The sequence below is a fragment of the Canis lupus genome, chromosome X (assembly GCF_011100685.1).
Source record: "Canis lupus familiaris isolate Mischka breed German Shepherd chromosome X, alternate assembly UU_Cfam_GSD_1.0, whole genome shotgun sequence".
NCBI lineage: Eukaryota > Metazoa > Chordata > Mammalia > Carnivora > Canidae > Canis > Canis lupus.
This window is the reverse complement of record NC_049260.1, coordinates 81717544-81731649: the sequence shown is the minus strand read 5'-3', so window position 1 is coordinate 81731649 and position 14106 is coordinate 81717544. Positions and strand designations below refer to the sequence as shown.

Sequence of the window (14106 nt, the reverse complement as noted above, 5' to 3'; positions counted from 1 at the left end):
TGGTAATACCTATGGGCATCCAATTCAGAGCTGTTCACCTGGGGATGTGTGGCAACTCGGCCTCTTGGTTTCTTCCATTCCTAGTCAGTTCCTTTGCTTTTCTACATGGAGCCTCCTCCTATGCCTTGGGGCCACCTGTCCTTTCCCCAGCCTATGTTTGGTGGATTGCCCTCCATGTCCTGTGGATGATGTTAGGAGATGTACACATGAGTTTGTTACGATGTTCATGATGAAGACCCATGAGGGGATGGGGGTGTGTGGGGTTGCACAACTCTCTGGGAGCTGGGACATCCATTGGGAGTTGGCTTCTACTCCCAAACTCCTCCATCTAGATCAGATATGACCACACTGTAGCCCTGAAGAGTGAAGAAATGGCTGACCTGCCAGGCAAATGGATGGAGAGGCTTTGGCAGGCAAGGAGGGCAACAGTTTCTGCCATGATGTTTGAGAGCTGAGCTGGGGATGGGGTGGCTCTACTGAGCTGCATACCTGGGAAGCCTCATGTTGGGGGTTGCACTTGACCTTGTTCTTCATGGTCTCTCTAAGCCTCCTGCTGGACTGTACTCTGCGCCTGCACAATCTTGCCTACCCCCAGACTTAACTTCAGGCAGCTCTGTCAATCCCCATTATGATGAACAAGAGGAAGATTTTATCTCCACTTTCAACCTCCAGTTCTGCTGAGTCAGAGCACCCATGCCTCTCTCCTAGATCCCTGTACCTCTACTGTACCTCTAAAACTGTGCCTTAGATCTGGTGCAGTTCTCTAATTGGGCCTACTTATCGCTTATTTTCAAATTTTGATCTTACATTCATTCACTGACTTGATCATATGCAATGTGTTGTCACAGGCATCCTTTCTGGGCCAGACCCATCTGAAGGCCAGCTGTCTTTCCCACTAGCTTGTGCCAGGTAGGACCCAGTGGTATATAGTGCTGGCTGCTGGGAAACCAGGGTGCTGGTGGAATGGGGTAAGCAGAGCTCCTCCCTCAATGTTTCCAGGGTCCAAAGGCCCTCCAGTATAGTGAAAAACTGAGGCTGAGCCCTACCTGCCTTGATCATTGGAGGCGGAAGTGGCTGGCTGGCAGGCCTGGAAAAGACCATCTTCCTGGAGTCCAGAAGGAGACGGCAGTACCCCGCAATCAGGCAGGCAAAGTTGGTGGCTTCGGGCCACTCCATCAACAGCACCAGAGGCTGTGGGAGAGAGACAAGAAGAACTGTGAGGACGTGGGAAAGAGGGGAGCGAGTGCATGTCCAGGAGGATGACAGTGAAGAAAAGATGGCTCGCAGAGGTATGAGAATCATACTTTCTAAACCAAAAATCAAGGTGCGTGGACCGACAGATCATTTCATCTGAGTTGAGAGCATATTTATGGTTAACTCATACTCAAGTGTCAAAATTAAATCAACCTTTAACTACACATTTAATGAATTACCTTTACTTAAAAAAAAGATTAAAATTATATAATATCGTGTGACTGCTGCATGGCTGTATTTGTGTTTGTCAGGGCCCGGCAGATATGTGGGCCAGATTAGGAGAGTTGGGGTGAAAAAAAAAAAAAGGAGAGTTGGGGTGAGTCCTAGCTAGAGTCCTGGGAGTCCTGGCTGGACTGGGGAATATCCTTGATAGAAAGTTCCTGAATCCACGAACTATCTCTTGATCATCTTTATTTTTTATTTTTTTAAAGATTTTATTTATTTATTCATGAGAGAGAGAGAGAGAGAGAGAGAGAGAGAGAGAGAGAGAGGCAGAGACACAGGCAGAGGGAGAAGCAGGCTCCATGTAGGGAGCCCGACATGGGACTTGATCCCGGGTCTCCAGGATCATACCCTGGGCTGAAGGTGGCGCTAAACTTTTGAGCCACCAGGGCTGCCCTCTTGATCATCTTTATAACCCATCTTGCCCAGTACCTAGAATAGCTCCCATGACATGGACACTCCATGCAATACTGTGCCTTCTGGGCCCAGTTCTCTCGGCCTGCAGACCTGCTCAGACCTCCATGCCCTCCCCTCTTTCCTCAAGTATCCTCAGGATGTTAGCTGGTGCCCTCTGAAGCAGTTCCTTGGTCAAATACATGTGTGAAACACTGGGTCAAACAAAAGCTATGCAGAGAGACGTACTTATGGGAACTCTCAGACCCTTTCACATAAGAATGTGCACTGCAAAATGTTAAGAGGTGGGCTTTAGGATTCCAGTGTTTCCAAATTATTTGACCAAAACCATCTATTTTCATAGAAAGTCTCATGGTAGTCAGTTGTATTTTTTTTAACCTACTCTGGGAAGTCTTAGCATACTCTGTTACTTTTGTTCTTGACCCTAAATCAGTCAAATTGAAACTGGGGTTGGCTGCTTGACTGTTTTGGTGACTTGGCACCGATATTTCAACAAAAGATATATCTCCCCCAAATCAATACCTTTTCAAGAAACCTTCCCGATATCTGTATTGTGATTTTGAGAAAGTGTAGCTTGAAAATAAGTTTGGGCCAGACGAAATCAGCCATGGGAGCATTCCTCCCCCTGGGATCAGGGCAGTGGCCTCCAGATAAAGACCAATGAAGACCAATGAAGACTGGCTGAAGAGGGAGCCATGGGGCCATGACTCACCTTGACTTCTGGGGGTTCCCAGACCAGGCATTATGAGCTAAAAGAATTAGGGTGGAATGAATCCTTCTCTGACTGGTGAGGTAGCTACTGCAACAGTCCAGATGAGAGAAGATTAGGGTATCCACAAGGGCAGTGGCAATAAAAGGAACATCATGGAGGACTTGGGTGAACTTGGTCACCAACTAGACTAGCCTTCTTGGCTTGGGTCATCACCTGGGGAACAATTCTGAATCCAAATCATCTCTTCTTTCAAGTAATGTTGCAGAAGTCTCCTCGCTATCTCCCAGGATCCTGACACATAGCTCAAGTTGACTATTTTGTAGCCCATTCAGACTAGTGGTTGGCAAACTTTTTCTGTAAGGGGCTAGACAGCAAGTACTTTAGGCCTTGTGGGTCATACATTCTGTTGCAAAAACTCTGCCATTGAAGTGAGAAAACAGCCATAGACAATCTCTGAGCTAAACAGTGGGTATTATGGGGTTCTAAGAAAACTTCATTTATAGAAATGAGCCATGGGTCAGGTTTGGTTTGATCTGGGAGTAAAGCTTCTTTCCAGCTAAACACAATTGCACATATTCATTTTCACACCTCTCAGCTTGTTTCATTTGCCAACACCAATCCCCTTATCCTTTGGAAATTCTTCTCTTAGCTTCTGTTTCCATAAGGTGATACTGGGTTCTGATTCTGTCGTCTCTGACCATTTCCATCTCTCTCTTTGGCTGGCTCTCCTTGCACAGCCTCCCAAGAGTCACCACCCTCAGCCTGTTTCTCCTCTTCAACTCTTTTTCTTTAAAGATTTTATTTAGTTATTTGACAGAAAATGAGAGAGAGAGAGAGAGAGAGAGAGAGAGAAACACAAGCAGGCAGAGTGGCAGGCAGAGGGAGAGGGAGAAGCAGCCTCCCTAGGAGGAGCCTGATGCAGGACTCAATCCCAGGACCCCAGGATAACAACCTGAGCCTAAGGCAGATGCTCAACCACTGAGCCATCCAGGTATCCTACCCCTCTTCATCTCTTTTCCTATCTCAGTGCTCGCACGTTGCTACGTCTCTATCACACAGTCTGGTGCCAGATCAAATCCTATCTTGAATTGTTTTGTTAGTACACAATCCAATAACACTGCATGCCATGGTAAGGCATCTGGATTCCACCCCACGGGCAATGAGTTGATGATACTCCTATGGAGCTCACTCGATATCATCAGGAAGAAGAGGAACCATCTGGACTCTGAGGAACAACTGGCTCCTTTCTCTAGTAAGAGGGGGACCAGGGATGAGAGATCACCTTTGGGTCTTTTTTTTTTAAGTTTTTATTTTAATTCCAGTTAGTTTACATACCCTTTGGGTTGTTATTAAGAAGGGGCAGAGGGAGTGTTTGTACCTTTAGTTAATGGATGCTTCTGGGTCACAACAGAATGATCAACCTTGTATATAGCCAAATAGAGACATAAGGGGAATGGGATGGGGGAAGGGAAGAGCGCCGCCCCTCCTGTTAATGGCAGAAGGAAACATAGACGTTTGGCTATGGATAGCTGCTACCACCATTACTAGGAGGACTTAAGACTGACTAGGCTTGCCTCCACAGTATTCGCAGACATCATGCCTGCCCCTGCTGCCATTGCTTTATTTCAGGCCCTCCTTGCCTTCCTCCACTACCAAAACTTCTTGAGGCATATATGAATAGGTGACAAGTGGGCTGAGATCCTGAGCCCCTCGGCCTCTGGGTCCTGTTGCCTCTGGCCACAAGCTGCCTCATGTGTTTATTCTAGTGGGCCACAAAAATTGTAGCATTTTTCATGATACGGAAAAGGGGGAGCACATGGTAACCTCAGGACTTCCAGTAGCCTCCTGGTAGGCCTTCCTGCCTTTAGTCTCTATCCACTTCACTCCACATTGCTGCCCAAGGTTCTCAGACACAACTCTCACTTAAAATTTCCAATATCTTGTCACCTAAAATCTATTGCCCTCTTTTAAAAAAAGATTTTATTTATTTATGTGAGACAGAGAGCAAAGAGAGAGAGAAAGAGCAAGCACAGAGGGAGAGGGGGACGGAGAAGCAGACTTTTTATTGAGCAGAGAGCCCGACTTGGGGCTCGATCCCAGGACCCCGAGATCATGACCTGAGCCAAAAGGCAGACACTTAACCGACTCAGCCACCCAGGCATCCCAAACCTGCTGCCTTCTCATGTCATATAAATCCTTTAGGACCTGGACCCTACAGCTCCAGACAAATCTCCCACTAGCTTGCCTGTGCCCTCTTCCCACCCCTGCCCCTCTCCTTATGCTCCAGCAATGACACCCTTTCCAGAGATGCTAAATTCTTTGACCACTTTGTATCTTAACTCACGATATTCTCTCTGGCTGAAATGCTCCTGTGGTCCACTCTGTCCACCCAGCAAATTGGTCTATTGCTGGTGGGCTGGCTCATGGACAGCATGACCCACCAATAGATAGAGCCATTCATCCTAGAGCAGGGCCAACATGAGTGGAGCTTATAATCTAACAGGAAATCAGACATCCATCAAATAATCACACAAAGGAATATGAGTGGTATGAGTGGACAGTATGGTAAGGACCATGAAGGAAGAGTACAGGGAGTCATTGAAACAGAATGTCCTGGATCTGTGTGTGGGTACGTGGACGTGAATGTGTGCTCGCGTAACTAATTTGGTTTTGGAAGCTGGAGAGAGCTTCTCTGAGGGAAGGGTATTGACTGATGAATAGAATGACATTCCATTTGACCAAAGTACAGGCTGATTGGCTTAAAAGACTGATGGAAAGATGGACGGACTAGCTGGCTGCAGAGCAGTCTGACTCACCAATGCCCTGGCTGACAAGCTGGCTACAGGACAGGCAGAGTGCCTAACTGCCTGACACCCGGACTGGCTAGCTGCCTGGCTGGCTGGCTGGCTGGCTAATGGACAGCTCAGAGGCAGAGTGGTTAGCTGGCTGATTGGCTTACCTGTTGGACTTAACTTCAGTTTTCCTCCTTATCTCTTTACCTTCAATATAGCCTGATGTGGGTAATGAAACGGCACAAAGACAAAACCCTGTGCACAGAGAAGGCCAGGCACATCCCCAGCTGGCTCAGCACAGCACATCAGGAATCCATCCTCTGCGTGCCCACACAGCCAACTGGGGGCCCCCAACATGGGCCAAAAATAATTTGTCAAAGCAACACAGATGTTCTTTTCGCCAGCAGGGGTAAAAATCAAATCAAAGGCAGGCAAGCAAAGAGGTTGGATAGGTTTTCTTAGAAATCTTCAAAAACATTTTATTTTAAATAGGATTTTAATGATCATGATGTCTAAAGTAATGCCTGTCCCTACAGAAAGTGCTAGACCAGTAAAGCTCAAACACGAGAATAGGAGACACACAGGGCCCCAAGAGATACCTTGGGACATTTCTTTGATGATTTCTTTTCCCCCTTGTGTGCTTCTGTGGTAATGGGGTATGGTAATGGCCCACTGATGTCTCAGTCCCAGACTGCTGTCTCTTGGAGAAGGAGATTTGCATACTGTCTCACGTTCAATCCACTAAGAGCAAGTAAGCAGAGTGAAAAACTGTAACAAAATATGCCCAGGCCATCTTCAAATGTTCAAGGAGAAAAGGGGGATGGTGTTAGAGACATGGGCAGCCATGAGAAGGCAGTGTAGGGATTAACTCTCTATGCCCCTTCCCAGAGTGCTTAGAGGGTGCTAGGAGCTTGAAGGCATCCTACACTTTGGAATGCCAGCTAGGAAGGGGACTGGCCTTGGGTAATCTCATTGTGCTCTAGCATCTCTGAAAACTAGAACAAGATGGAAATCTGGGGACACAGAAGGGTAAGGTTACGAGATGCTAGTCCTTGGGCCCAGGGGGCCAGGACATTTGGGGTCTTGCCTCCATGGCACTGGGGAAGGCTAATTGGACATAACCAGCCAATTTGGAAGCAAGGCAGCACACTTTAAGGCAGTGGTTCTCAGGCCAGACACACATTATGATTGATCACCTGGGAAGCTTGAAAAACATACATACTCCAGCCTCACCTTACCTCCCCCCCACCCAGAATTCTGGTTTAGATGGTCTGAGAGGAAGGGCCCAGGTAACCATTGGCTTTTAAATCTCCGTACATGATCCTGATGTGCAGTCAGTGCTGAGAACAACTGCTTTGAGTCAATAATCTTAGTTTTACCAGGCCCTTCCAGAATTTTCCCAGAGTGGCATATCTGGGAGGAAATGAGCCAAGTGTGGTTTCTAACTTCCATGTTCCTTGTTAAGGAAATTCAGATATTCTTTCTTCAGTATACCTTACACAGTGGCATGCTGACAAACACTAAACCACTAGTTCTATCAAGTCCTGATGTGCAGTGCTTGCCAATTTCCCTAGTGTACATATTCCCACCATGGCTGCTTTCAATTTATCCATGTGATGTCACTGAATGCAGAGTTGGGAAAGATGCGCCTGTGTAAAGTGGCTCCAGTGTGACACTGAACGTAAATGACAGACTCCTACTGAGCCCAGGGAAGCCATTCCCCAGTAGGCGCCTTCCTAGACCTGACCCTGCCAAATCCTTCCCTTTGTTCATGCATGTGGAGAGGCACCACTCAGTAGCCACAACACTGCTGATATGGAGTGCCTCCAGGAAGCTTCCTTAATCTCCGAACTAGAATTAATTTTGCCCTCTTCTGTATTCTGATGTGCTTTTGGTACCCCTTCTCTGGCACCTTCTTTGGGATGCCATGTATTGACACACTTCTATCTCTCCAACATCCCAGAAAGCTTCTTGAGGGCAAGGAGGCCTGTCTTTTTGTTTCATGCCTGTATTTCCCATTGGGGAGCTTCCTAGCAATGCTGAGTTCATACTAAATAACTTGTCAGAATGGAAGCCTGGAATCTTTTTTTCCCTCCCTAATTCTTTTTTTTAAGATTTTTATTTATTTATTTATTTATTCATGAGAGACACACAGAGAGAGGCAAAGATATAGGCAGGGGAGCCCACTATGGGACTCGATTCCCAGGACCCCAGGATCACGCCCTGAGCCAAAGGTCTCAACCACTGAGCAACCCTGGCGTCCCACCTCCCTCACTCTTCCTATTTTTCTCCCATCACCATATCATCGATCCTACCTCTGCTGATTTATCTGCCAGAAGTATATAAATACCATTCTATTTCATAGCGCCTGGACTCATGGTGATACACAAAGCAGGCATCTCTGATTACAGATGCATCTGATCTCATGTAACAAAACTTGAGTGTGAGCAGAACGTTTCTCAGCTGCATCTGTCTTTAACGTAGGATATGAGAGTCTCCTACTTGAAGGAATCTCATGGTTATGTTAGTTTCCTGTTGCTTCTGTAATGAGTCAACACAAACTTAATGTTTTAAATGATACACATCTGTTCTCCTACAGAGGCGAGAAGAAGGTCAGAAGTCTGGGTCAAGCCTCCCTACGCTAAAATCAAGTGTAGATAGGGCTGCATCCCTTCTGGAGGCTCTAGGGAAAAATGGCCTTTTCTGGCTTCTGGAGGCCACCCACAAGCCTTGGCTCACGGCCCCTGAATCCGTTTTCAATGCCAACAAGGTCAGCCCGAGTCCTTCCTACCTCTCATTACTCTGACTTTCTCTCCCACCTCCCTCTTCTACTTATAAGGACCTTTGTGGGGACACCTGGGTGGTTCAGGGGTTGAGCATCTGCCTTTGCCTCAAGGCATGATTCCGGGGTCCTGGGATCAAGTCCTACAATGGGTTCCCCTGCCTATGTCTCTGCCTCTCTCTGTGTTTCTCATGAATAAATAAATAAAATATTTTTTTAAAGGACGCTTTTGATGACACTGGGCCCACCTGGATAATCCAGAATAAGTTCCCTATCTTAAGGTCAGCTGATTTGTTCCATCTGCAACCTAAATTCCCCTCTGCCGTATCACATGATCCAGGGTTCTGGGGATTAGAGCACAGGTATATTTGGGAGTGGGCCATTATTCTGCCTAGGAGAAACATTCCAGTGCAAAATGGATCATTCTCCTGTGTTTTTTTTCATATGCACTGTATCGCTTGCTTCAAGTAGCATGTACTTGAACTATCCACCACCTGGCGGTTGCATCACCTACCTAAACATATGCTGTTTCCCACTCAGCAAGGTGCAACCTTCTCCTAGCCCCCTTCATTCACCAATGAGATGTCCCATTTATCCCATAATGTGGTCTCTCACCTCTCCAACCACCCACAATTTGGATCCTCTGTGTGCTGCGTGCAGAGCCCCGGTCTTCAGTGTACCCAGGATCCCCAGAAGCAGGCAGTAAGGGTTAGGTATAATAAGACATATACGTTGTGTGTGCAAGAGAGGAACATATATGGGCATACATGTGCACGCCCATGGTGAGTCCATATGTTTCCATATGCTGGCTCTTTTACATGACCACTGCTGTCCCTCCAGCTCAGGCCCTGCCCTTGTCACTTCACCCCTGCACCAGTGCCACCAACCCCACCTCGCCTCCCTGGCTTCCCAGCAGCCTTGCCTTTGAAGCTTTTAACCAGCTTGTTCTGCCCACCCTCAATCTCCAATCTATTTTTCTCGTTATTGTCCTCTTCAGCCAAGCAACTATGCTTATCTACCTGCACATATGGCTTGCTTATTTCCATGCTTGCTCTCTGCCTGTGGACACATCCCACCTCTCTCTCAGCTAATCCATGCCTATTGCTTCAAGATCCAGCTTAAAACACTCTCTTGTGGGAAGCCAGTTCTGGTTGACCCCTTCCCGTTCTTTCGTTCCATGTTCTGCACAATATTCACCTGCAAAATTTACTTCCTATTAACTCTCCGTCATTGCTGTTTTGCTTTTCAAACAATAACTAGTCTAATTTGTTTAGTACTCGCTACGTATTAGGCAACATGCTAAGTAAGACCTTTTTAAGTACGTTTTCTCAGTTAATCCTGAACCACCACCTTTGCGGTAGGCCTTTCATTGTGCAGTTGAGGAAATCAGTGTTCAGAGAGGTTTAGACACTTTGTCAAGGCCACACAGTTAGGAAGTGGTAGAGCTGGGAGTTGAACCTGATCTGTCTGATTCCAGAGCTCCATACATGTTCTGATGTTGTGTTATTAAGGCAGGCTATGTGTCTTTGTGGGTCTAGTCTCCCCAGTAAGAGTGTGGTCCCTCCTGGGCAGCATTCATGCGCACACCTGTGGCTGGATCACTCCTAGAAATGAGAATAGTGCTCCTCACTCAGTCTATACCCACTGACCCTGTACAGCTTGGTTTCTTCCGGAGCTCTGGCCCCAGAGGTCAGTGGTTCTTAAATCTGGCTATACTATAGAATCACGTGGGGGGCGCCTGGGTGGCTCAGTCAGTTAAGCATCTGCCTTTGCCTCAGGTCATGATTCCAGGGTTCTGTGGTTGAGCTCTACATTGGACCCCCTGCTCAGCAGGGAGCCTGTTTTTCCCTTTCCCTCTGCCTGCCACTCCTGCTTGTGTTCTCTCTCTCTCTCTCATCAAATAAATAAATAAAAAATATTTTTTAAAAAAAGAATCACTTGGGGAGCTGAAAAGTAAATAAGTCCTGATGCCCAGGCTGCACCCCGACCAATTCGATCACAATATCTGGAAACAGGACCCAGGCATCTGCATTTTTAAGATGCTCACAAGGAAATTCTATAGGGCAGCCAATGTTGAGAATTACTTGTACGACACAGAAAAAGATTCCGTCAGAAAGTCATTCCTTTATTTTAAACCCTTTTTTTTTTGTTTCTCAGGAAGTCACATCTACCCTGCATGCATCTTCCTGTTTTTCCTCTCTCTTCCCTACCTATCCATTTGGCTTTTTACCCAAAAACATCTGAGGAGGGCAGCGATCATTGGTTGAGGAAGTGGCCGCAAGTCAATTAGAGATCAGCTCCAGGCAGGTTCCTAAACCAATGGGAATACTGGAAATCACAGGTGGAGAAATTAACATATTAAAGCTTTCTGAGTTTCACAAAGACAAAAACAAATAATTTGCTCTTTTAGCAACAGCAAACACTCCATCTCTTAATCTGCTAACAACATCTCCCCTTGGGAAATCCTTTAAGAAAAGAAGATTGCATCTCCTCTAATAGCTTCTGCCAACTGGCAGGCAAGCCTGCCCCCCACCCATACTGGTTACTGGGTGTTCAACACGAGAGCATGGAGGGGCTGGCTGACCGTGGCTGCCAGACTCTGCACAGGTAACAGGTGCTTGCCAGTTGGAAGGAGCCCATCTCTGGAAAAGGTTCTAAGATTCTGGAAGGATGGGACTCTGGGAGGTAAAATGTGGACGAGGTTCTGCCTGTTGCACGTCTCCCCACCTCTTTAGGTCTGTCCACATACTCAGGCATCCCTGCCTCCACAATTCCAAGGATGTACTCTGGTAGGGTTCCACAACTGGTGGGCACATATCCCTTCTGCTTCTGGGGTGACCAGATAGGGCCTGGGGAGGGCCACTGTCTCTGGGGCTGGACCAGTTATCCCATCGTTCCACACAAGTGCTGTGCTGTGACACAAGAAAGATTGGGAAGCCACAGTCTGGGGATCACTGAGAGTTGCATTCCCCTGCCCTCTGCTGAAGACCCCATGTGGGTTGATGTGCAGTGCAGCCTTCCCCAGCACTGGCTGACCCTAGCAGGTGGTCAAGACAGCATGCCCCACACACAGGGCTGAGAGAGGAAAGAAAGAAGAGTGTGGAGGGGCCCAGGGTCGGAACTGCTTCAGAATCACTGACTCTCACTGACAAGGCTCAGACTCTCCTTTCTCTCATTCACTTCTTCCTCTGGTCCTAGGCCTGTCCCTGGAGAGAAGGGGCTCCACAGAGCTGGGCTCACCTTGGCATCCATGATGCTGGTCTCCACCCGGGCCACGCCCTGGTTCTCCCGGAACAGCTGGATCTTACTGATCTTGCTGAACTCCGACAGCACAGTGGTGAGGTTGGTTTTGAGGTCAATGACGTGGCTGATGCCGTGACGGGGTCCCACCAGCAGAGTGGTGGCTGACTGCTTCTCGTCCTAGGGTCCAAGCATGGCAGGCGGCATCCACAGAGAGAAGGGTGGAGGAGGTGACAAAGGAGGCAGGAGGAAACAGAAAATAGGCATTGAACTGGTTCTGCTGGGAGGTCTGGAAACATCTGGGGCTTTGGGCCAGGACGGGAGGACAACGGTGAGGGGAAGATGGTATGGGGTGCTCCTGTTCTCAGGGCAAGCCTGGGGTCAGTCACCGGTTTCAATGGACACCTGAGGCTCAACAACTGGCTAAATGAGGTAGAGAGTAGCGGGGCTGGCTCTAGCACAATCGTGATGTTGATGAGGCTTGTGTTTTAAAGCTCTGCTGCATCCTCTTCCGGCCAAGCCTCAGGAGGTGGGGGGCGGGTTTCCATTCATTGCTGCAGGCCACTCCAGGCCCCCCACCCAGGGCTCTGAATCCTGTGACACCAGTGGCATCCTGTGTCTGTTTTCTACATCCTTGCCCAAGAGCCACTTAAACCTACACTCCTCACCTGGTGCCAGAAGCTAAACGGACACTCTGCCTAAGGTGTTAGGAGTTGAAAGGGTGCTTAAGAGCAGGGTTGGGGGATCTGCCTCCCAGACATTTGCTCTTTAATTGGCAAAACCCAAAGGAATGGCCTATAAGGATTTCAGCAGTGGTGTTTTGGTGGGGGGGGAGTGCAAGGGTGGGGGGTGGAGGAAGGGGGTAGGACTTTCAGGGATCTGCAAATCCCAGTATGTAAATTGTCTACTTCAGCGCCTGATGGACTGGATTCCCTTAAGTGGTCCTGACAGGCTCCTGAGCACCATCAAGCCTGAGCCCTCTGCTGGTCCATTCCCTGGCATTAGCATCACCCCAAGGAACCTCTTTAGGTCTGCTATAGACACTTTGATAAGCAGCTTTCCAGCAGTGTGCCCCACGAGCATGATAGTATGTTCCCCAGAGCATGACAGGCACCTGGATCCAGTCAGCAAGGTGATTTGAATTTCCTTTCACCACAGCTCACCAGGGTGAGCCAGCCTGGGGCACAGGTTCAGGGGGACCAGCTGTGCATTGCCAGACAGGGCGTTACTGCAGTAGAGGCCTTGGGCAGGTAGGGGAAAGCAGGCAGACTCAGAGAGCCTGGGATCGGGGGGCTGCAGGGGTATGGGAAAGGCAATGAAGCAGAGCAGGGAATGGCAAATTCTGGCCCAAGGGCCCAATCCAGTCCATCACCAGCATTTGTACAGCCCACACTCTCAGAATGATTTTTACATTTTTAAATGACTGGAAAAAATTCAAAAGAACCATATTTTGTGACACATGAAAAATCACATGAAATTCAAATTTCAGTGCCCATAAATAAAGAGATACTGGAATACAGCCATACTCAATGTGTCTGCATTGTCTGTGGCCGTTTTTGTGCTGCAGTGGCAGCTAAATAGTTGTGACAGAGACCCGCGTGGCTTACAAAGCCCAAAACACATGCTATCTAGCTCTTTACACAAGAGGCTTGCTGATGCCTGAAATCGAGGAAAGGAGATGCAGAAGGGTCATGGAGGGATAACCAAAAACAAATATGGCCTCCTACTTGACCATTTTACCAGAGGTGGGACTAGAGCACCACGGGAAGGGAGAGGGAGGAAGAGGAGGAAGAGGAAGGTCTTTAGAAATATTTGCTGGCAGAGAAGGCCACCCTAAGGCTCTAGTGGAGTCTCTCCTGTCCCCACCCAAGCACAAGTGCACATAAGGGACTCCCTCCCTGCCATGGCCCTCACTGACCAGTCCCACAGTGTTGAACAAAACGCCCGTGAAGGTCGGAAGTTCGTTCAGAATTCGAAGATACTGGAGCTTTGCCTGAATTGCAGAGCCCTGTGGAAACAATCCATCCAGACATGTGAGAAGCCTGAGTGGCCCAGGAAAAGCAAACATGTATCCTCAGGAGGGAATGTCAACATCGCAGGACGAGGTGCTAGTCAGACTCATCAGCAAGCCACACTGGGTGTGTGAGGAGACCCTCAGAAAAACCTGAAAGGAAGGCTCTATTTGGATGACTCCTGTCTCTAGCCATCCCATCTCCCTTTCTAAACCTTCCTCCCACCTCCCAATCCCAGTGCCTTCAAAACCCAGCTGATTCATTTTGTTCTTGGGACAATTCATCAACACCTTCCCCAAACTCAGACAACCCCACCTCATCTACACCTCTGTCCTGAGATGCCCTGTTGCCACCCTGGGACTGGCCAGCCCCAGCCAGGGGACCCAATCAATGCCTTTAATCCTGAGCACCCCTAAGCCTCAAGCCTGCTCTTCTGCTACCATCTCCTAATTAGAGAAGTCTTTTTCAGTGGGACCAGCCTCCCCCAGACATTTGGGCCAGGAACCTGTGTCAACACGGGGCTCCTCCCTTGTGGGCCACCAGCCACCACATATCCTTGACTGTACCTCCTAACTTCCTCTCCAATCTATTTACTCTCCTTTTCCTCAACCCCTCCACCCCACTGTTAAGGACAGCAACCTAAAACAGTTTAATCCTGTTGGCCACTGGCTTAAATCC

General features: G+C 48.2%; 1 protein-coding gene across 2 annotated transcripts in view; it reads right to left on the bottom strand.

Annotated features, from left to right (window-relative positions):
* Positions 1-14106, bottom strand: part of FRMPD3 (FERM and PDZ domain containing 3) — a 44692-nt gene that overhangs the window by 15137 nt on the left and 15449 nt on the right. For both annotated transcript variants that reach the window (XM_038588011.1, XM_038588012.1), the window contains 3 exons: positions 13335-13424; positions 11417-11596; positions 1047-1191 (listed from right to left, as the gene is read on the bottom strand). In XM_038588011.1, coding sequence (XP_038443939.1) covers positions 1047-1191; positions 11417-11596; positions 13335-13424 — 415 coding nt within the window. The remainder of the gene's footprint in view (positions 1-1046; positions 1192-11416; positions 11597-13334; positions 13425-14106) is intronic.